The following is a 23581-nucleotide window of genomic DNA, read 5'->3' on the forward strand; positions in this document are numbered from 1 at the left end:
AAGGCTTCACACCCGAATATCAGACATTGTTTTTATCAGCTCTGCGTCCATTTAGATCTACAAGGATAGGAACACTTGAGCCTGATGGAGAGAGCATGCCGACCGCTGCGTCTTGCGCGCCATCTGTTCCACCTGGCTTGGAAAACAGCTAATGGCCCTAATATCATGTAATGTGATTGGCTACAATTCAGAGCCAATAGGGACTGGAATCAGTGGTAAAAAATAAAAAAAAACATAAAAAAAAAAACCTCACTCATGAGGAAAACAACAACACTGGGAAACATTTTCAGGGAAGAAAAAGGAGTTTGTTCTTATTACATATTTATTTATATTTTCATATACTTTTTACATATTTATTTGTAATAATAACAACATGTATTCGGAGCAGAGGGGGGATGGAGAGAGAATAGAAGAGGAGGGCATGTTGAAGGAATGTCACTTTCTTTCTTTTTTTAACCCATTTAATTACAAGAGCATCATTGTCATAAATTCAGTCAATGATATTCATAGTCCCATTGAACAAGCTACAACTATGATTCCTAAAATATAGACTGACATATAAAACTAGCATTATTTTTTTTTTTCCTTAAATACTCTCGTAGACGTATATCTGGGGATATCTGGGATGACCAAATAACTGCAACCAAATAACAAGGCAGGCCGGACCGGGAGTCTTATTGTGAAAGGTAGGTGTGTATCAAAACACACCAAGAGTGAAGTGTACAATACACACCCATACACAACATACACACAACAGTTTCTACACAGTCATCATGCTTCAACAGGAACTCATTTTGTCTTCTTTTTTTTTTCTATATCAGCGTCACATAATTAGAAACAACAACCACAAGTGGGTCAACAACTGCAGAGGGCAGACTCCTTCACAAAAACAAAACAAAAACACTGCAAAATGGGTTATTATCCTAAATGAAATATAAAGAACCCTTTTATTCTTGAAGCAACACTGAAAATTCCTGACAGGACTTCACACAGTTTTTTGAGCCAGCACATCTCTGAGAAGCTGGGCAAAGCATTAGCATTCCCATCCCCTGGGTGTGTGGCAGCCTACACAGATAAGTTGTCTTCTCCTCTCCAGACTACAAACCCCACATTTGAAAAACATGGTGTACACAGGGTCCCTCGGAGAGTGTGGCGGGTCGGCCAAGAGAGCCGTGCACTGCAGTGCACACAAACCTGGACACCATCCAGGGACGACTACTTGCAGGCAACGGGCCCGGGTCACTCACTCACTCAAACTCACTCACTCAAACACACACACGCACGCACGCACGCACGCACGCACGCACGCACGCACGCACGCACGCACGCACGCACCTGCCTGTTCCCGTCCCATGCAATTAGGTCCACTCAATCAAGCTTATCAAATCTTGAACGGGGGAGATAGTTTGGGAACCGATGTTATTAACATTATTGGTTATAAACACAAATCATTTGAAAAATGTGAATAATCTAAAGAAGGCAAAAACTAAAAAAAACAAAACTATTCAAAATCAGCTGATTTGATCCAAGACCTGGTACTTTCTGATTGGCTGAAAGTATTAAGGCAACAGAATAAAAGGAATGACAGTAGAAGAGAAGTAAAAAATAAGAATATTTTACAGGAGAAAAAAAAAAAAGGTCTTTGGTGTCCTCTTGCATTGAGAAAGAATCATAACAAATGATTAAAAAAAAGAAATGATGCCCAGTCAGTTTTTTAACAAGCCTGAGTTCCCAGGACAAGGAACACTTCCTTGTGATAAATGTGAGCTCTAACATCATGTGCGCACTACAATGGAAAATTAAATAACATTATATCATCCACAAGGTTTGAGTAATCATGTACAGTGCAAATAAAAAAAAAAGCCCAATATTGATTACAAGTAAAGAGGAAAGTATTTTTTTCATGGTACGAGTTGTGCAACAGTATCATGCATCAGGTCACTTAACATGAGACAACACGGGGAGGCGGGGAGGCTGGGGGGGGGGGGGGGGGCTGCTTTTAAACTCACTCCTCATGTCCCACGACTTGGACCTAAAATATGCATATTGTCAAATGATTCCTGAAGAAGTCTGTTCAACACATCCTTCGTTTATATTGTGGGGCTTTTTTCTTTTTAGAACATCTATACAATATTAAAACCACTTTACACTCCGTTCTCCAAGATCACAAAACATAAAGGGAGGGGGGGGGGTTGTCGGTGGAGAACAGCGCTCGTGTTAAATGGTCTTCCAGGTTTTATGCCGTTTACCTGCATCATAGTTATATACTGTGATAATAGCACCACTCCAACAGATAACACTGCCCATGAATAAAAGGGATCACAGAGAGGAGGGGGTTCAAACTAGTGTTGGCAAGGACTATTCCTCATACAGTTGGTAAATGACAAAGTGCTGGCAGGGATAACTTTCCCATGACTGGATACTGATGGACAAAGTTATTGACTGATTGTTTCCTTCGGATGCGAAGATGCAGGGATTGAACCTCGGTTAAGAGTCTGCGCAGTGAGACGTGACGCTCAGGACGTGGGGGGTGGGTCCTTTTCAAGGAGATGATGTTCGGGTTTCTTTTTTTCTCGTGACCAAATCTGGAAGTTTTGGGGTTTGGTTTATGTGGGTTGGTCCTTCTGCAGGGCGGAGATGTTCAGAGCAGGGGGCGCCCGGCCGCTCCACTCCCTGAGCTGTCCTTCCTTGAACAGGAGATTGAGGGCGGGAAGGGGGACACCAGACTCCGCCGGGGGCTGACTTAGAGGGTTCGACACGCCACTGTCCAGGTCTGCAGACAAGCTGCCATCCTGCCATCGCAGGGCAAAGTTCACAGGTCAGTGCAACAAATAGAGAGGATGATATGTGGGACAAGGAGGATAAAATGAAGTCACAAAAGGAGACGTGAACTGGTTCCTGTCTGAGTATGATTTTGTACAGTCTGTGATCATTTGTGTTCATTTGCATGGCAGATGTTTCAAACTGAAAGTACATGTCCACATCTCGTTTCTAAAAGAATTCTTTTTATGCTTATAATATTTTTTTCCTCCTCTCTCTGTCTCTCTTCACCCTCACACAACCTCACAGGCTGGCAGACCAAAACACAAACACACATATACACACCACAATATTTGCAAGTCAACAGAAAAGCTAATCTTATCTCAACCGCACTCTCACATAACCCTGTCATGTTGCTGCACTCAGTTTCAACCGTGAAAACTCTCTCACATCTCGTCTCTCATAATTTCAAGGCACTTAATGTAAAATGATTCACTTCTTTATGTTTGGGAATTTAATGCTTTGCTTTTTATCTTTCAATAACATAAAATATTCACTACTTTACTACATTTACCCATTATCTTTAAGAAAATATATCACGATGCTGATTAAATAAGCTGATTAGTGTAAGAATATCACTATAAGCTGATAGTGATTCAAAACAAAAGCTTTAATGATATGGCTACTGAACTGTAGACATAGTTGTGTCTAAACCAGATTTAACCGTCAATCCAATATATACATTTATAAAACATAAATTCATTGTTAATCAAAATTATTTCTCACAAACTCCATTTTTTAAAATTAAATTCCTGACTCCTGATATTTATACTAGAAAATTGTCTTTCTTTTCTCTCCTGTGAGTATTCTCGAGTTGGAACCTGAAGAGGCAGCCGAGTGTTTTTACCTGGAATGAGTGAACAAAGCTCAACACCTTCAGCGACAGCTTTCGGCTCGAGTGAAGAAGTTCTTGAAGGCTGAAACAACAACAAAGCCTGAAGCCTAGCACAGCCACAACACTTTTCTTATCACGTCTCTCAATGTTTTAAAACAAAAGTCAAATGTATGAGGACGCCGGGTAGATTTCTTTTTTTGCAAATGTTTTTTACCTTTCACTGCCGCAGAGTTTGTGCGAGGCGATCTTTCGACACACTTTGCTGTTGAGCTCAGAGCTAAAGAGAGGCATGCCGAAGCACAGCTCGAGAGGGACCCACTCATCTTCACACGAAAAGGCTGAACGAAAAGGCAAGACAGAGGATGGAGGGAAATTACATAAATAACAACGTGAGACGCAACATTGACAGGAAAATTATGGTTTTCCGAAACTCACTTGAGACCTCCGTCACACTTTACCGCCTCTTTCAACCCTCAAACACTCAATTACTTGAAGATGGTTCTAATAAATAAAGGTAAACCTACTGTCTGTCTTTCCTTTGCTCTCCCCGTTGTTCTCTTCTGTCACGAGTTCAAAGGACTCAGTGCTGCCATTGGTGTCCAGGCCTCCTCCACCGAGATGAGTATCTCCTTGAAGAAAGGCAACAATCCTCGCTTCAACATTAAGCCTCTGAAATGTTGTTTCTGGGAATCTGATCACAGCTTGAATAATTTCCGTTCGATCCACGTCCATTAGCAAAGGCTTTCACAACAAGGGGCACAATTATGCAGACAAACAGCATAATTAAACTGGACTGTGAGCAATGTTTATCCAATGTGCACCATCAGAGGCAAGGACAATGCTACTAATTCGACTACATGTCTTGTCTGTTGAACACTCACAAAAGTGTGTTTGCATCAGCTCCCCTCACCTCTGCACTCAGTGCTGTCGCTGGCCCGGCGACGGTGCCTGTTGTTGGAGTTGAGCATGGTGATGTAGCCACACTGGTGTTCCAGGTCCACGTGCTCCTTCAGTTTCTGCAGCGCTTTGTGCACACACATGTTGGCGTAGGAGAACTCTGCCCGGCAACGAGAGGAAGAAAATCTGCAGTACTGCGCGACATTTATATCAACTGTGTTTTTCCAAAGGTTGTCCTATTCTGAAAACATTTAAGTTGACGAGACCATCACCTCTCATTCTACGGTAGGCAAATTAAAATCAGTCTTAAAACAGTTTTCAGGATTTATTCCTTTTAAAATAAACATTCTCCATTGTGTCAAATAATGAACTGAATTATCCTTTATTAAAGAGTTAGCATAACGTGAAGACTTGTATAAGCATAAAATATGGCAGTGTAATGTTAATGACCTGAAACATTTACAGCTTTATGCACACAGAGAATCTAACCTTCCTTCAGATCCTCCTCATCAAACGGGAAAGGAATGTGGACAGTTTCTCCGTGGCCATGCACACCATGACCCTGAGGGTTACACACACACGCACACGCGCACACACACACACACACACACAGTTTATATATGTTAACATAGCAAGATTATTAAAAAAAAACAACATGAGTAAATAAACATTGTATGATACAAATGTTCACAAGTTAAAGTTAAAATTGAAACTACTGCTGCGGGGCCATCAGTCAGTCAGTTACTGGCTCTTGTCAGCCCCCTATTTGCAAAACAGTTTGCTTTATATATTTTCAAATTTTCATATTTATAGTTTTAGGTTTATATATTTTTGTGAAAATTTTTGAGTTCTCAATTAAATTACTCAATCGCACATGTGTGCGTTTACCTGGATGAGAACAGCAGAGTGTGTGAGGGCATCATTGAGCATGGTCAGCACGTTGGACGTAGGGACGACGCCTGGGTCGTGACCCCAGGAAGTGATCAACAACCTGTCGTAGCCCTGAACGGAGAAAAATGGTTAAACGATGAAGTCTTCCACAGCTTAAACCACCGTGGGATCATCGATATAACATTTAGCAAGTTTTTAAGTTCAATAAAAAAATTCTGTCTATTTATTACCTCTGCCAAGGTGGTTATGTCAGGGATTCAGTTTCTTTGTTTGTTTGTTGGCAGGATTATAAAAAGGTTATTGACGGATTTGCATAAAAATTCTTATCAGAGATAGGTCCTGGCCATGGTAACAGGTGAATACATTTTGGGAGGGTTCCAGAACATTTCCGTGATGTTTTCATTTTGGGGCGCGTTTTTTCTCCCTAATAGCTGTTGTATGCTCTAACAGTGGTGAAGTCTGGTTTTTACTACAGTAGGGGTTAGTGTGAAGAAAAATAATGAATAAAATGAGGGTTTGAAACAAGTATAACAAAACATTCCGCTACAGTAGGTTTCCATAAAGTGATCCATAAAATTTATAACCTGTCCTACCCTGAGAATTCACTAGGTCAAATTCTCTTTTGTTCCCATATCACATTCCCAGGATAGTTTTACAAAAAACTTCAAAGAACAATGGGAAGCCTTGGAGGAGGAAAATGCAGAGCACAATGTGGTATGACTGTGACTCTGATGAACTTGGTGCTTTGCTGAGAAATGACAAAGGACAAGCCTTGAGTTTTACCTCCGCTTTTATGATTACCTGTTCCTCCGACTGAAACGGCAAGGTCAAAATTTTAGAGGGGGCATGAGACGAAGGGCAAAGATAATGAAAAATGATCCCCACACGACTTTGATCAGAACTACTTTATCACAAGCATGACTTTCCTTATCCACCTTCAAAGACGTCTCTTTTGCTTTTATCTCTATCGGCAAATGTTTGCTCATTCGTCCGTACGCCTACACATGTTTCTACCGAATTAAGAATTAGTTTAGGCGAACCTGGAATATGTCTGGCAGTTTGCGGAGCCTGGAGCCTTTGGAGAGCAGCAGAGACGGCGGGCCTTGGCCTGTCACGTGGTACAGGTACAGCTTGAACCAGATGGAGCTCACCTCAGGTATGGCCGGGCCAATGTGCTGCAGGGAGAGACACACACACACACACACACACACACACACACACACACACACACACACACACACACACACACACACACACACACACACACACACACACACACACACACACACACACACACACACACACACACACACACACACACACACACACACACACACACACACACACACACACACACACACACGTGTACGTGAGCAGAACGAATGTGTGTAGAGCACATGCACACGTCTTCAGACAGACAGTTTTTTCTGTAACTTAAACAAAATGCCAAGGCGACAAAAGAGGACTAATTGTACTTGTTGTTGTTATTGTTTCTGATATGTAGGAAGCTGCTGCTACAAATGTGAGCGGAAAACAAAGAAGAATTCACAACACTGCACTTCACCAAGTTCCAGCAGTGAAAGAATAAAGAGCAGTGTGAATGCCCCAACAAGAGTTAACTTCTTTTGCTCTGTCTCTCCGAGCTCAGCTCGGAATCTGGAGTCTCGCCAGGCAGAAGAATTACTCATGAGCCTCGCCTTTTCTCTCCCTCCCTCCCTTTCTTCTCCTCTCTCTTTGTGTAGTATTGTTGTTGGGGCAACTGCAGGCTGAGCAATCACACACACACACACACACACACACACACACACACATTTTACACAGAGCAAAAGGGCAAACACAACCACACAGAACACACAAGAAACACATTACCTGTCGACTAAAACACACACACACACACACACACGATCCATTTTTCCAGCCTGCCGCGGAGCGTCCCCTCTGCTCTCCCTCACTGCAGGCGTCGTACCTGAGGCGTGCAGCTGCTGATGGGTCTGATCTCGTTGCTGAGCGGCGCCATCGACACCAGCAGCTTGTAGTTCTTGTTGAGGACGCGGCTGCAAGTGGCCTGGTCCAGACCCAGCAGGCTCTCACAGCGCAGCATGTCCAAGGGGAAACCTAGTGGTGGGGAAAAACCCACACATGGATTAAGTGGATTTGTAGAAGCAATAGTACAACATTTTGATTGGCTGTCTGCCCATTTCCAGTTGTTGTGACTTCACTTGATTGAACTGATGTTTGATGAAAGGGTTGTTGATAAGTTAATAACCCATGTGAAAACAGTTAATGTGAGAAATATTGAGTTTATAAAGGGGTTTCATTTCATTTTAACATTTGATTCGTGAAGTAAGTACAGGACATTGTATATATATATATATGTATATAATTATATCTGAGATGTCGTTTTCAAACCCTCATGACAAAGAAATGATATTGAGGCTTGATGTTTTCCAGTTTAACAATGAACTTTACTTTATGAATTTAAAAAAATACAACCAAATATATAGAACTTGATTTAAGAAAATAACATTTTTTTATGTAAAATGTGAAAAATGTATACACATTTATTTAGTTATTTATTTATTGGTATAGTTTATTCTTTAAAAAAAAGTTTTCATATCTACGCATACGGGCAAACATAACACTGATACGGATATGTCTGTGAAACGCTCATATCAGCCGATAATATTAACCCACCGAAATATCGGCCGGGCTTTAGACCAGACTGCTGCTTCATAATGACTAACATGTTTATTTTATCCATAGAAAACATCACAGAGCATCATTAGTTCTATAATCACAGTGCAGATGATATGGAGATAGGCTCTCTGTCTATGTTTTTAACTGTCCATTGTTTTTTTCTAATACAGTGGTGATCAAAAAACAAAAGAGTAATTTAGTGAGAAGTTACTAAATTACTTTTTGTTGGCAAGAAAATGTCCTAAATGACTGATCATCAGTAGACTCTTGCACCATTAGGGTTTAGTTTAGCTTCAGCCAACAGTCTCTCTCTCTCTCTCTCTCTCTCTCTAAGAGCCAGAATGAGAGTGGATTTCAGATTCCACTCTCTGATAAAGGACATACAGGAGTTTTTGAACCAGTGGTGTTTCACCCCGGCTGTGTGTTCGGTGAAGAAGGAAGAGCTTATCTTTCACTCTGTGTTTTTATGATTTGATTTATTCTGTACTTTCATTTATTTAATTTTTGCTTTTTGTTTTTCAATTCATTTGTAGAGGACCGTGATGTTCTCTGGTAAATTTCAATAAAAGTTGTTTTTTTAAAAATCAACAAAAAAAATCTCTCTCTCTCTCTTTCTCTTGGTTTATTCAGTACATTCATTTATTAATTTTTGTTTTTTGTTTTTCAATTCATTTGTAGAGGACTGTGATGTTCTCTGGGAAATTTTAATAAAAGTTGTTTTTAAAAATCAAAAAAAATCTCTCTCTCTCTCTCTCTCTCTGTGCTCACTCCTCAGTAGAAGTCTGGAGCAGCAGCTGAGGACGACTGAAAGATAAGACAATCAGAAACGAGGCACGCGGCCAAACCAAACGCACAGCATCTGGTGGCACAATGGTGGTTACATGGAAACTCAGACATTTGCTTTGTCGTCAACGGATATCTCGCTCTCTGCTGCTCCCTCTAGAGACACGAGTGGAACAATACAGCTTTGCTACGGATTTCTACTCTGCCTCAGCCAGAACCGCATCCGATAAAAACTAGCCAGACGCAGGTGAGATGCATGACAGACAGTCGGGATTGACACAAAGATTTAGTTCACAAACAAAAGATCCCCTTCAACTTTTTCTTGCAGCCTCCTGGAAAAAACATAAACGCTTCAACCGTTATTGATTTTCTAAGACCACAAAGGGAGTTTAGGAAGTTAAATGGGAGTCATTTAGAGGAGTTGTTTGCTGGAGTTGTGGCAAAGACAGTTTAGAGAAAAGAGAGAAGAGAGTCAAGATGAAAAAGAGAGAACGTGTTAATAAGAAAATTAGCCCCGGTCAATGGTGCTTTATATAATACTCACATTAATATACACATAATAATGTAAATGGTAATGGACTGCATTCATGTAACACTTCTCTAGTCTTCACAAGCACTCAAAGCACTTTGCAATACAGATCACATTCACTGCTTATGTACGCACGACACAGACCAGCATACTCTAATTAATATACTTGATGACGTATGTTGTTATATTCACTATACCTCAACCAGCTGTCACCTCAACTATATGATTGGTGTGTGTATCATTGAAACAGCCATTGCAAAATGCTGCCTGCATTTTTAAGACAGTTCTTAAGTTGGCAGAAAACTAACTAGATCAAGAATGCCCAGCTCCTTACACAAAACTAAATCTGGCCTATATGTATATACATGTACAGGTGTGTGAGGTTTGGGTCTTGCCTTTGGTTACACATAGAGGGATTGAAAAACTGTCTAGTTACCTATATTTGGGATGTCAGGTCCCTGATCCTGAGAGAGTTCTTTGTTGTAGCGGAGAAACAGGATGGTGTTTTTCAGGGTCAGAGCGTGGTCAAAGTAACGCTGGGCCTCGCCCTCTGCCGTGCTCTCCACCTGGAGGCACAGAAACCAACAGAGATGTTAAAAGTTTTAGTGTATTTAAGTGTTTGTGTGCACGCGTGAGTGGTACTCATATGAGCATGTACAAAGTTATAAATTCTTTTTGGGTGTTTCACACAAAGACTTCATTGTGGAAAAACACAAATAAATCTACATTTTCTATGCTTCGTGCGATCGTCTCACCTTCTCCAACTCCGCCAGGAAGCTGTCCAGAGTTTCATCAGACAGCTTACCCACCTCAAACATGGTCACCGCATGACTCTTCAAGTTCTAATACAAAGACAAACACAAAAATTCTAATATTTCTGTTCTTAAAAAAGCCTTTTAACCCTGCTGGTTTGTGTGTTTTTTTGGGTTCATATCCATTCACTAACCGGAGACAGGTTGCCCATCATAAGGAAGGCTGTGAGGGTGGAGTCAAAGAGGAAGGCAATCCTCTTGGTGGGTGCAGCTGGGATGCTCAGGCTGCTCACGCTGGCTGTGTCTGCTACAAAAACAGAGAACAAGAGCAATAACTATGTGCAGTAAGATTGATGCATGTTACAGCACAACTACATTTCCGATATCCCTCCTCATGATTTTCTGAAAATGAAATGTGATTACAAAAGGACCAAACCGTGTCTCTTTCTCACACAGATGAAATCTAATTGATGATTAACATATATATGTGGCTGATGAACAGGACCACTTTCATAATAGCAGTTTAACATGCAGAACAAAATTGAAATTTAACCAAAAAATTAGGCCGGTTTAAACAAGCACACACCTATTAATGTGAGAGTGACTTTCAGAAGCATGACCGAGCTTTCTGAGGGATTCATTAGCCCTGCCGCTTCAAACTTTCTGAAGTAACACTCAGAAAGTGCTTTGTGTGTGTTCACCAGCATGTGGATGTATTTGCATACATTGTTGAATATGCTTGGAAGAGTGTGTGTGTGTGTGTGTGTGTGTGTGTGTGTGTGTGTGTGTGTGTGTGTGTGTGTGTGTGTCTGTGTGTGTGTGTGTGTTATGAGCCTCAGTCAACGGTGCTTTATATAATACTCACATTAATATATACATAATAATGTAAATGGTAATGGACTGCATTCATATAGCACTTTTCTAGTCTTCACAAGCAGACAACAAAAGTCTGCTTGCTTGTGTGTGCGTGTGTGTGCGTGTGTGTGCGTGTGCGTGCATGCACCAGGCGTGCGTGCGTGCGTGACGCCAGACCTTGGTCTTCCAGACTGGTGGTGTCGGTGTCAGTGGCAGAGGAGCCTCCCTCCATAACAGGACTGCCCTGCTCCCAGGACAACAGCATCTTCTGAGGGTCCATGGTGCCCCTACCACAGAGGATAATATTAAACTTTTGTTTTTTTAGATTCTTTTTTTTTTCTTGATCAAATTCTTATTTTGTTTTAAGCAGCTGAGGGGCAGATTAAAATATATCAAGACATTCTGTATCCAAATCATCAGCTGTTCACCAGGAACTTAAATCATATATTTAGAGAACTGAGAGGGTTTAATTTTAAGGAGGAAACAAGGGATTTATTAGATTGATGCAGAAAGACATGTAGAGTCCGTAGCTTGAATTTACGTTGACCACATCAGACGTAGTAATCCTCTCATACATGCAGTTTCACTTCTTTCATTGTAAAGACTATGAAATAAAAAGTTACGTTTTCCCTTGGCTTGTTCTGTGGAACTAATGTATTGGATGCACATACTTGAGTCTGTTTAGAGAAGGGGCGTTCTTCCAGGTGGGGTGGAGCTGGTCTGAGCCGATCACCGGACCTTTCTTCACAGCAAAGCCAAGGCGACAGTACATGGACACTGCATTCTAACAAAACACAGCAGGCACAACGTTAGAAGATCAATCAGAAGTCAGATCCCAGAACAAAACATATCTGACATCATCAGTCAGGTACTCGGATACACGCACTGCCAATGTAACCATCCTTACTTTAGTACTTTAGTATCTAGAGAAATACTTCCTGCTGCAGTTGAATTGTGATGTTCAGTTGACCCACAGCATCTAAAATAAAAACTATGTGCGATGGCTCAAGCTGTCTCAAAAAAGAAGAGAAAGGTATTGGTAAGGTAAAGTGTACTTTTAACTTAACAGTTGGCTGGGTTTGTTAATTATTTCCCTAATACTATATATAAAGTCATCAATGTGTGCCTTGCTGTTAAATATTTTGTTCAGACTGAAAAGGGAACCTCCGGAGGACTTTGATTGCTTTCCACACCTCGATGCCCCAGAGGTGCAAGCAGTGGTCAACTCTTTGCTATCTTCTTATCATATCAAAAGAAGCAAGTGATTTCAAGTGACTTAGGCCATGAGGTAGTCCTGTACATGAGGGAAAGTTAAGATGAGAAAAGTTGTACACAAAGGAGACATCTCAATCATCTGTGGAGTAACAGGGTTTCCCCTGGAGAATCACTTTCACCGCTTCCAGCAGCCACTTCTCTGAAGTGCTGCTTTTTCAGTGGCAGTAATGAGATGAGACCGAGGGACAGGGGAGTTTGGTTCCTCACACAGGAGGTCCTGACACTGAGAGGGAGTTTGGCTCCGTGTCTGACAGAGACTGAATAGGAAACTGGGGTAAACTGGGTCAAACTCAAGCACCAATTCAACTGGAATGGGGCTGCTCGGCCCTCTGATCGAGTCATGGGGAATAACAATGGATCTGTGCACGTTTGTGGACGAGTACGTACGAGTACGTGCGTGTGTGTGTGTGTGTGTGTGTGTGTGTGTGTGTGTGTGTGTGTATTCAGAATAACAACACAACATCCCTGATATTCTCTCCAATTTGGACTCTTGGACTGTTACATTTGAAATAGTGATTTGAAAGCTTCATTTGAAATGCCTACAGCAACAGGAACAACAGCAGTGCCATTGTATCACTTAAATAAAATTATGAATATATATTTATCCAACAAATTGCCATTACCCAAATTCAATAATAGTAAACATTTGGAAAGTGAAGAAAAGAAAAATAAATATTGAAAAATGGCTTTAATTTTTCAAATTGAATACCAAACTTTAATCTCAAAATTTGGCTCAGCAACACCAATCAGCACAAAATGAAAAAGGCTTTTCCCTCCGCTTCGCACACTACACACACTGCTCCACTATGTGCCTTGAAGCACTGGGAGAAGCGAAAAAGTATCAAAATCCTTTTAAAAGCCTCAGTGGAACCAAAGAAAATTACCACCATGTTTTGTTTGAGTGAGTTTTGAAAACAGGCCATATTTTCGGAGATCAACTGTTTCGCTATCCTCTTGTGGAAAAAAAGTATTTTCAGTCTTTAAGTTACACTAGGGCTCCAAGTGGATTATACATACCTTCACTAAATCCAAGTCAATCTCCAACACATTGGCCAGCTGGGAGTCACAGGGGGTGAATGGATCAGGAGAAAAAATAAAATGAGATTTGGTTGAAAAGTCGATCAATAAACACAGGGAGTTATGTTACATTCAATGAGCACAGCAGGCAAGTTTCTAAAACCCACCTCCGCTACGTTTGTCTGCTCATCAATGGACACAAAGATTTTGTAGAGAAGCGTTTCAAAGTAATCGCCCTGGACACGGTTCATGACGAAGCCTTCCAGCGGGGGAACTGAAAAACACAGAGTCACGAAAAGATTATTTTTCACATTCTAATTTTTCAGTTGAATCATTATCTCCACTTTATTTTTTAAACACTGTTTGGGTCCGTAATGGCCCTTTTAGGCGTTGCAATGCAAGTCCATTGAGCTTCCCGCAGGTGTAATTTAATTACATTCAGTGTCTAGTCAAGGTAATTACTCAGGGAGGATAATAACAGGATGTTTAAACACACACAGACACGCACACATACACACCCAGAGAGAGAGAGAGAGAGAGAGAGAGAGAGAGAGATGTACCTGAGATGCAGCTGTCATCAGATATGGGAACATCCAAGTAGATGAAGCCCCGGTTGTACAAGCCTGCAACAAACAAAAAAATGTACAGAACACTGTAAAAAAAAAATATATTGTGCCTCTGTTCATTAACAACTTTGTTATTGTACAGAAAAATACTAAACTTACAACACAAACTATCTGGATACTGAACTTCAACTGAGCAGAACAGAAAATCTGTGCATTCAAGCACAAAATATCACTTAAACATAGTATTCGAATCACTCCGCATCTCCGATAGTTAACTGTATTCCCACTCTGTCACCTACACTCCAGTGGCAGACGCTCATCACTGTCGAACTGTTCTCTAATTAACATTTTAACTGCACGGACACAACTTCAGTCCCCATGCTTCATCCTTCATATTCACAGCATCAGCTGATAAAAGACTTTTAACTGCAACCTTAGTATCTGCCTAATTCAGCAGAATTCAGGCAGATTTGCCAAAGTACGCCATTTGAGTAGTTGATATCAGTGATAAGTGAAAAATGTGAAATAGTCATTTATCATATACTTGTGACAAACGTATGATAATATGGTCGGAACCACATGTGACAGACACTCACTCAAGACAACATTGTACTCCATTGATCCAGCCAGCTGAGGACCAGAATCTATCATCTTATCGATGGCTTTCTTCTCTGCTGAAGAACAGATCTGTAATTACACACATAAAGAGAAAAAGACAAAAGAAAGTAGTGTGTGCCTGTACATATCGGGCTCGTTTGCATTGATGTCAGAAATCACCTCCTGTGAACAACAGTGGTTGTGCAGTTTCTGGGAAGGATGAACACATTTGCATATGATAACTGTCGACTGTTTTCCAGGGTTCATTTTTTATCTTTTATTTTTCTTGTGAAAGGGAGAAGAACTATTGGGAAAGAGGCAGGGGTTTCTTATTACTCAGGTGAGATCTCCACCTGCAGCGAGGGGGGATCACGGGATGAACCGTTGTAGCTTGGTGGGTAACGCTCAGGTTAAAATTGAACACTTATTCTCTCATTGAATTTAAAGATCAGTTCTACATATATTGTGTGCATACTGTCAAAGTGGAGCGAGTTTAGAAATAAAATGGTCCTTTCTCAGTGGATTTGAGAACTAATTAAGAAGATTAATATATTCCAAAAATTTGACACATCACAAACTTATTTTTCCCCTAAAGAATTCCTGTTGTTATCTCTCCTCTCACTGTACCAGTGTGATATCACCAATCCCAAACTGCTATTATATAAGTAAAATATCCAGCATGTCATATTTATCACGACGACACTGTCCTCAACTCACCCTGATATCGTCCTCGGTGATGAAGCCCGACTGTGCAACCCACCATGGCTCCACAGAGATCTCCACAGGTTTAGCCGGTAGCAGGTCCCGTGCAGATTTCCTGCGGAAGAATTTCTGACAACAAAGACAACAAAGGAGGAGGGTGAGGAAAACTGGCATCACCAAAATCAACCGGGAAGGACTGTGAAGGTTTGATATTTGATTATATCGAGGAACACATTCCTTAACTATTCACACATTCTTTGGAAATGGCTTTAGCTTGCTGAATATTACAGCAATTACAGTTGCATTTATAAGGTTCTTATATTGAGTATTGCTGTGTAGTTTGTTGTAAGAGTGCCAGTCAGGGGAAATACTACTGTATTTAATTTCATACTTTCACACTATGCAACCATGTGCAGGTTACACTTAATTGAACACAAGTAGAGACAAGTAATCTATATGTCTAAGTCAATTTTAGAAAAATGTCTTACTTTAGAGGACCTGCACTGGTTCATCAGGTCAATGTACTGGTTTCTCCCTATGCCAAGCAGCCGCAGACCTGTTGGACAATCGGAAAAATGAGTCACAGAGTCAGTAAAACTCCTGTAAATCCTGCCTCACAAACTGGCTGTGCAAAAAAAAAGCTAGAGCAAAAACAAAAGTGGCTGAAGCGCAGTTACAAAAAGTGTCTCAGGCATTTTTCAATTAAAGCCTCTGAGGCTTTACCACCAGAAAATGTGGGAGAAAATTACAAGAGGCGAAGTTTTAGAATGCCCTGCGATAGGCTGGCGACCTGTCCAGGGTGTACCCCGCCTCTCGCCCAATGTTAGCTGGGATTGGCTCCAGCGACCCCCCGCGACCCTTAAATGGATAAAGCGGTAGACGATGAATGAATGAATGAATGAAGTTTTAGAATGACATTTTCTGGATATTTTCAACTTTATATTGGAAGAGTTATGCCAAGAGTTTATGAACACACAAATACCTGCACACCTTCTCTAAGACAATACCCTGACACACACACACACACACACACACACACACACACACACACACACACACACACACACACACACACACACACACACACACACACACACACACACACACACACACACACACACACACACACACACACACACACACACACACACACACACACACACAATCTGATATCTGAATCTCTTATAATAAGATTGTGTGCATGCATTCTTATCTGTAATTAAACTAACATGCGCATTATGAATCAGAGAAAATGGTGGGACATATAGCAAAAGTTTAGAGCAGACAGGGGTATGCTGGTATAAATCCCACCTTGTCACCTCCTCTTGCTGCACAGGTCTTGAAGGGGACAGAGCATATTGTGCTGGGAAGGCTGCCAGTGCAAGCAGGGATCAGTAAGGGACGCTAGCCCCCTAACACAGCAGAACCCCACATGCATGTCCTGTCGTTTTCCACCGAGACACAGATACAACACAAACAAACATATCCACCCACGTAACACTCTCTCTCTCACACACACACACTTTCCTAGTGCCTCCCCATCCACCCACTTCTGCATGACACACTTCCAAAGCTCCTCTGGAGATTAGAGGAGATAGGCCCCCTGTGAGCGCAGCTCCGACAGCCTGCTGACAGCCTTCTGTCTCTGCAGCATGAAGCTCATGCACTGCCAGGACACAGTCACTCAAAGACTAATGCCAAAACCTGTTTCTCTTGACGGTAGAAAGTCAAACAACGCTTTGGCAGCCATCACCTTTGAACAACAGCTCTGACACGACCTTAAAGGTCCCCTATTTCATACTTCATACCAACCACAGGTAGCTGACTGTAGCTTACTATTGTAGCTTGGTAAATGTCAATGGTCTGTCAGCTAATCGGATAATCTCCAGGGCGTTGGGGTGACCGTACTAAACCCCAGACCCTCTGGATGGACCTGAACAGTGCCAGTGTGCTGGGAGCTGCCAGTGCCAGGGAAGAGAGTTGCTTCAGAATCAAAGAGACCATGGGGGGCGTCAGGGAGATGGGTGATCAGGCAGCAGTGGAATATAATGAGCGGATTACCAGCAGAAGGATTTATATCGCAGCTAGTCCTGCTTTATGATCAAATAAGACGTGTAAACTCATTTTTTACCATATGGAACCTTTTATTAGGTTTTGGAACGATTTCTGAGGAACACAGCGCAGAATGCCCACAGCGCGAGTGATGCAGTAACACATTAGAAAAGTGACAGCTTTGGGTTTTGTTTTTTTTTTTCAGAAGCAATTTTGATTTACTATGAAAATTATATCAACGAATCCAAAATCCCACTTGGCCGTTGCTCTGTTTTGGTTATGGAAATAATTTCTGTTTATGTTTTCTGTTATGCTTGTCGGGATATATGAAAACAGAGGACAACAAAACCTTTGTGTGACTTGTTTGTTGTTTAATAGAAGTAGTCATACATTTTCTAAGACATGTCAAATCTCCAATAATTAAAAACCCGAAACATAGAGGCAAATTTAAAAAAATCAGCATCTGTCAAAAAAGGTATAAACAAAATATACGGCTTCTGCCAAAAGCAGGCATCCAGGTGCCAACAGCCCATTTTTCCTCAAAAAAAAATAAGCTTAATTTGTACGTGTGATGTCACCAAATGTTTTCCTGAACATCAATCTATTGAGTTTGCAACTCAAAATTACTTTACTGATCTGAAATATATTTACCACTTAATAGTTTCAATTCTACCTTATAATGGCCAGTGCTGAATAACTGATCATTTATTTGAATAATACAGCAAAGTCAAATAACCAGTGAAGATAATGTGCCCCTGTATTGACCCCTTGACCCAGACTCAAACACTGAATCACTTTTCATAGTGACTGTTCAACCGCCCGCTACACTGACACCATTAAATAACAAGTACAAGGACAATATGTAGAAAGGAGACGCATGGAGTGTGGCTTGGGAGGAATACAGAATCAGAGTGAAGACATTTCAAATGTGAGGGGGAGAAGGAGGGAAAAACACTCACAGTCCGCAGCAGTGAAGTTGGGCAAGGAGTCGTAACTCTTCTCACTGTTCATAATATCCTGGAGGTGCAAAAAAAAAGGAAAAGAAGAAGAGAAGGAGAAGAGAAGAATTAAACTCATTTTTTTTCTTCTCCCCTTCCTGTGTCCCCTGCCTGATTAATAACGGGATTAGCAGATCTGCACTGCCACGCTAATTTCTGCTCCCCTTTTTCATTAAGTGCTTCAGACGGATTATCACAATATGACATAGCCTTTGGCAATTTCGTGGCCACAGTTAAAGCTAAGTCAAGTTTAATTTAGCACCACTGGAGAGTGGAGGAATCCAAAGTGAGCTGAAGGCCAAATACTTCTTTATTTGTGTTTTGTAAGTGAAGTCATTGAACACTGCGAGTATATTAGTGACATCTGTTCTGATGAAATGGGAAGTATTATAAATGTGGAACAATCTAATGCGGAATTTAGAATCTGCTAACACACACAGGATTGCGAAATAACTAAAATACATCTGAGGGCATTATGTACATAAGATACACAATACATATCTCTGTATTCAGCCTCAAGTGTAACAGAGCAAATAACAAATTTACAGAATAATCACTTTCATTAAGAAGTAATACCTGTTACATGGATTCTTTTTTAAAAAGCAACACTTATAGCCTTTAAAAAAATAGTTTTCAGTCTTTGTAATGTAATTGCACAGCAAACAAAAATTTATGTGGCTTCGATAGCCACGGACTGACACCTAGTGTCTGACTGATGCCAAGACCGTCAACATGGGAACATTCAACATCACACATTAACTTTTAACTGCATGCTCTTCTAAAAACAGCAGAATACATTATATGAACTAACTGGATATATTTCATGATCAAATACACTGACATTATGGCTTGCTGTTGTGAGTTATGTTGCAACATTTTGTGTATAAATAACCGACAAAAACTTGTCACCGGTATCTTATATCCTATACATGATGACAATACAATGATCTAGCTTCAGGTAGGCGATGGCACAGCTACACAAAAGGTAATAAGCCATATTATTGAATTTGATATGTTGCCATTGTTGATCTAACAAAGAAGACACTACAAATGACAGCACAGAGCTGTAAAAAGCTCTCGTCTGTAACTTATTTCCGCAGGCGATTCCAGGGATTCATTGTTTGATTTTAAATTAACGGAGACGGGATGTTTCCAAACCAATTAGAGACTCTTTGCTGCTGCACAACAAGAATTCCGGCCCTGTTCCTTTGAGTTTACCCTGCTCATTGTTCTGAAAGCGCTGCGGAAATTATGAAATCACCAGAGTTATTGTCAGACAAAAAATGAATCGGCGGCAGCTCGAACATTCTGTGTGCACAAAGACGGATGTTCAGATGCGTGGCGGCCTGCTTACTGAGATTACAATCACATCAAATGTCTTTCTGGTTCTATTCTGCGGTGCAGCCACGGCTCCTTACCTCCATGATTCCTATGTAGTATGAGAACGGCGTGACTCGCAGCCCTTTGACCATGATGTCAGACAGGTGGTACGGGTAGAGCATCAGGTGGTCGCGGCTGTACTTCAGGAGCTCCTCGTAGTACTTGCGCTCATCCTTCCTCACGTGGCGCACTGATCGTGAAACACACACACAGCAGTCAGGTCACAAACGGAGAGGCGAGTGTTTGTACAGTTACACACATACAGTCCATCTAGTCCAGATCAATTGAGAAAAATCACAGAATTGATTGGAACTTCACAGACATCACTTTCTCAATCATTGAAGACAAATATGCTTAAGGGTATTGCAAATAAACTCAATCTGCAACATTAACTCATACAAGTGAACCAAGAGAGTCAAGTGCTGCTGAGTGTGTGTGAGAAGGTGTGTGTTCAGCACCGGTGTGATGGTCAGACTTCCCTACCTAGGTTATTGCGGAATCGCAGCTGGTTGCGGATGCTGTACAGCAGCACGTGCTTCTCATACTCGCGCTGAGAGTTCCCCAAACTCTGCAGAAGAAAAAAAACAACAACAAAGATGAGGACCTTGGCTGGATTAACATGCTAGGGTGCAAAAAAAACAACAACACCAACAAGCTACTGGGTCCTTTTCAACCCCCCTTTTCTCCCACAGTGTCTGCAATGTTGTGGAAATATACAACATATAACTGAAACAATGAAGGTCCTAAAACTAGATTTTGACTCAAGACAGGGCCTTGAAATTAGGTGATTAAGTAGTTCCTATCTTAAGTTTCTTGTTGGGTTAGTTGATATTGTGCTTTAGTAGTGGAGTAGAGAGACCAGGCTGATATGATGGATCAGTATCAGCACCAGTACCGTCCCTAAACAAAACTGTTTGTCAATGTTATTAGTGAAGTTTATGCTCGCAGTTCGGTAGGAACACTGCAATCACTCCTTGCATAAAATAACATAAAGGAAAATAACAACACTCACGTCTGATCAGAGCTCAATAATGACAGATTTACAGTAACAAAATCAGTATCGGGAGGAGGAGGAGAGGGAAAAGTTTGAAACTTGATGCTTTCCCTAAAAATGTTCCTTCCTATTAGCACAAACCAGTCGATACACAGTAAAGCCTGTAAGTCTGAAGCCTCCCCACATCTTTTCCCAGTTGGTGCTCCAGCTCTGATGAGGATGCTCAGGGAGACAGGCCGCCGGAGCGGCGGCACAAAAGCCACTGTGTGCACACGGACGCGCCTCCTCCTCTTCTCCACATGCTGGAATAACAGAACATTGTTTCATGCAGGATGAGCGATCTGTGCAGCCTATCGTTGCAACGCATGTTAACACATTGCAAGACCAGAAAAAACCCTACACATTGAGCACAAGGATGTGATCGCCTCACGTGCACCTGACGTCCACGCGCTACAATGTGTGGCGACAGCTATCAAACAATCTTTAATCTTGTCATCCTGACTGTCCATACTGTAAATCTACTCTGCCGCTCTGTGAGGGGTTCCCTCCTTGGCTGCTCCCCTGAGGATTCTTTCACCCCCCCCCCCCCCCCCCTCATTTTTTTTTTTGGGGGGGGGGGGGGTCACGTCTGATTTAAAGGTCTAGGATGTTTTTGATGTTGGGAGATGTAAATAAGATGTGACTTGGCTCAGTCATGTGACGTGCGTGTGTGTGTGTGTGTGTGTGTGTGTGTAAGAGTGAAGGTTGTGATGACGATGACGGTGATGATGGTGATGATGATGGTGATGACGATGATGATGATGATGATGGAGGAGATGATGGAGGAGATGATGGAGGTGAGTTATGGCGCCGGTTGCACGGGGAAACCGCTGCAGAGGCAGCTAACGTCGTGTGACACAGTACCGCGGTGACATTGACAGGTTCACACACACACACACACACTTCCACTCCCCCCTCCCCACCCCGAAGAGCCGCTAACCCACGGTACCTGTTTGACGTTCGCGGGGAGCTTGTTCCACGGATAGTTCTGCCTGATGTGAAATTCCACGTCCGTGTTCATCGCTAGCTAGCTAGCAGGGCTACAAGCAGAATTCCTCGAGACGAACACACACACGGGCCCCCGTGCCAGTCCACGATGACTCTGCCCCCACCCACCCCCCGAGACACCCAGCAGGCGAGCGGACTTGGAAGAGGGTTGTTTTTGTTTTTGTTTTTTCCTCCGAGTGATTCTTTTTTTCCCTTCACGATACGCGGTCACTTCCTTGTTGTACTTTCGAACAAGCCGTTCGTCACGCTCGCGGCCGCAGTCGTCACTTCCGGCCGAGGGCGTGACAGTGGGGGTTGAATGGAGCGCGTGACCAGATGGGAAGCGGTCATGTTTGATAATATTTCACGTCGCCGGGGACGACGTGTTTATCGTCTTTATCATGACGCACGGCGGTATTCATAGGCTGCTGGGAAAGATGTCAGGGGCTGGTCACGTCATGGACGGGTTAACCGTCCTGAGGGGCCCTGGGGCAAAGGGGAGCTGCTGGGCCCCCTGCTGGGCCCCCGAGTCCCCCATTTTCGATTTCCAATCTGCGTGATGTCTGTTTGGCGATGCGAAAATGTCAACAGAGTCGAGGGTGCAGAGAGGAGATGTCAGTGAAGATGATTCCACACAGTGAATGAGTGTTGAGTATCACCGGACTTTGAGTCCAATGCCCAGTTTTCAGAAGTGGCATCTGTCTGCTTCGTGGTATAAACCCCGCCCATTATCCAGATAGTCAGTTGTGATTGGACCGGCAAGTTTTCTGCCGAGGGAATTGACTTCCCAATGGAGGGGGATCCAGACCGTATTCTGGCAGAGCAAATTTCAATGAGCTCCCATTATTCGCCTGGGTTCCAGGCTATAAGATGCCCAGGAAGCAACGCCATCAGACCGTCCCTTGTTTGCTAAAAACCAAAGCATTGTTCGTTTCAGAATTCCTCACCCTGTAGAGGAAACTCTTTTTTGGGCCACTTTCTCATCGATTTGGTGACTACCCACAATAGCACAAATGTAGATCCTAAAACTGAAGCTCAACATTGGGACCGTCTGGGAGATTAGTTAGTACAGGATCCACTATAACAGGTCCTTAATGTCAGTTAGATTGTTCTTTAGTCGTGCATATGTGCAATGTCATCATTGTTCAGCAGCAGGTATATCCATTTGTAAGGGGTTTTTTGCCAGTAGGACAAAATAAAAAAAAAATCATTATCTCCACTTTGCAACTTAAACTAAAAATGAAAGGCTCTCTCAGCTTGTTCCCTGGAGGATCTGTGATATACAATCTAGATGTCCCTTGGTGACTGGTAACACAGTGTAGGATTTCACTCTGTGACAAAGTCCACCAAAGCTGCGTGTGCTCACATGTCACGAAGTCCGAGATGCTGACAGCTCTCCTTCTGGTGGATGTCATTCAATCTGTCCGCGTGTTACTCCAGTTTCTTGTCATATGCTGCTAAACAAACACAACAATAATTCATCTCACCACCTCAGGAGCTGCAACAGGCGCACGAAAAAGAGAGAGTGAGACTGCAGATCTCTGTGAGATTGAAAAATATAACTTGTAGATACAAATTGTGAGGAAAAGCTTTTAAAAATGCTTTAAAATTGTATCACTCTGTGGAAATTATGAGCGGAAACATGACGCTTAGACATTAAATTGAGTTTCCTTTTAATCTTGCCTATCAAGAGAGAATTCACTCAATTCATTGAGCTGTGAGCAGTTTCTCCTTTCCGATTGTGAGAGGCCTGAGGAGTTGCAGGTATTTAGACAAAAGGGGAGCTAAAAAATATATATAAATATAATCTTGTTAGCATAATACTGTTATACTTTATTGTTTCAAGGCATGTTTGTCTAAACAGACTATAAAAAGAGAAAAATAACTTTTAGTACGAATCAAAAAGTCTCGTTAA

At 42.0% G+C, this 23581-nt stretch overlaps 1 protein-coding gene across 2 annotated transcripts; it reads right to left on the reverse strand.

Annotated features, from left to right (window-relative positions):
* Positions 1–304: 304 nt before the first annotated feature.
* Positions 305–21938, reverse strand: fam91a1 (family with sequence similarity 91 member A1). Of its 2 annotated transcripts, XM_035620267.2 has the most exons (25): positions 21629–21937; positions 20825–20942; positions 20130–20214; positions 19685–19836; positions 18228–18285; positions 15705–15772; positions 15232–15345; positions 14514–14604; positions 13912–13974; positions 13519–13625; positions 13352–13390; positions 11731–11843; positions 11237–11346; positions 10399–10511; positions 10208–10294; positions 9889–10018; positions 7410–7558; positions 6484–6618; positions 5441–5554; positions 5042–5114; positions 4566–4712; positions 4180–4284; positions 3870–3993; positions 3668–3737; positions 305–2792 (listed from the first exon to the last, which is right to left on the reverse strand). In XM_035620267.2, the coding sequence occupies exons 4-25, from the start codon at positions 19766–19768 to the stop codon at positions 2607–2609; spliced, it is 2280 nt and encodes a 759-aa protein (XP_035476160.1). In that variant the 5' UTR covers positions 19769–19836; positions 20130–20214; positions 20825–20942; positions 21629–21937; the 3' UTR covers positions 305–2606. The 2 variants fall into 2 exon arrangements, with proteins under 2 accessions (XP_035476160.1, XP_035476159.1); XM_035620266.2 differs by lacking the exon at positions 20825–20942 and having other exon boundaries at positions 21629–21938.
* Positions 21939–23581: the final 1643 nt, after the last annotated feature.

This window comes from Scophthalmus maximus, chromosome 22 (genome assembly GCF_022379125.1).
Source record: "Scophthalmus maximus strain ysfricsl-2021 chromosome 22, ASM2237912v1, whole genome shotgun sequence".
Taxonomy (NCBI): Eukaryota; Metazoa; Chordata; class Actinopteri; order Pleuronectiformes; family Scophthalmidae; genus Scophthalmus; species Scophthalmus maximus.

Bases quoted from the DNA above. Each gene is read 5' to 3' on its own strand.
- fam91a1 (XM_035620266.2), bottom strand. From the start codon at position 21,700: ATGAACACGGACGTGGAATTTCACATCAGGCAGAACTATCCGTGGAAC. The intron at 19,837-20,129 runs GTAGGGAAGTCT...TTTCACGATCAG, and splicing joins GCGATTCCGCAATAACCTAG to TGCGCCACGTGAGGAAGGAT. The intron at 10,295-10,398 runs GTTAGTGAATGG...TCTTTGTATTAG, and splicing joins TGATGGGCAACCTGTCTCCG to AACTTGAAGAGTCATGCGGT.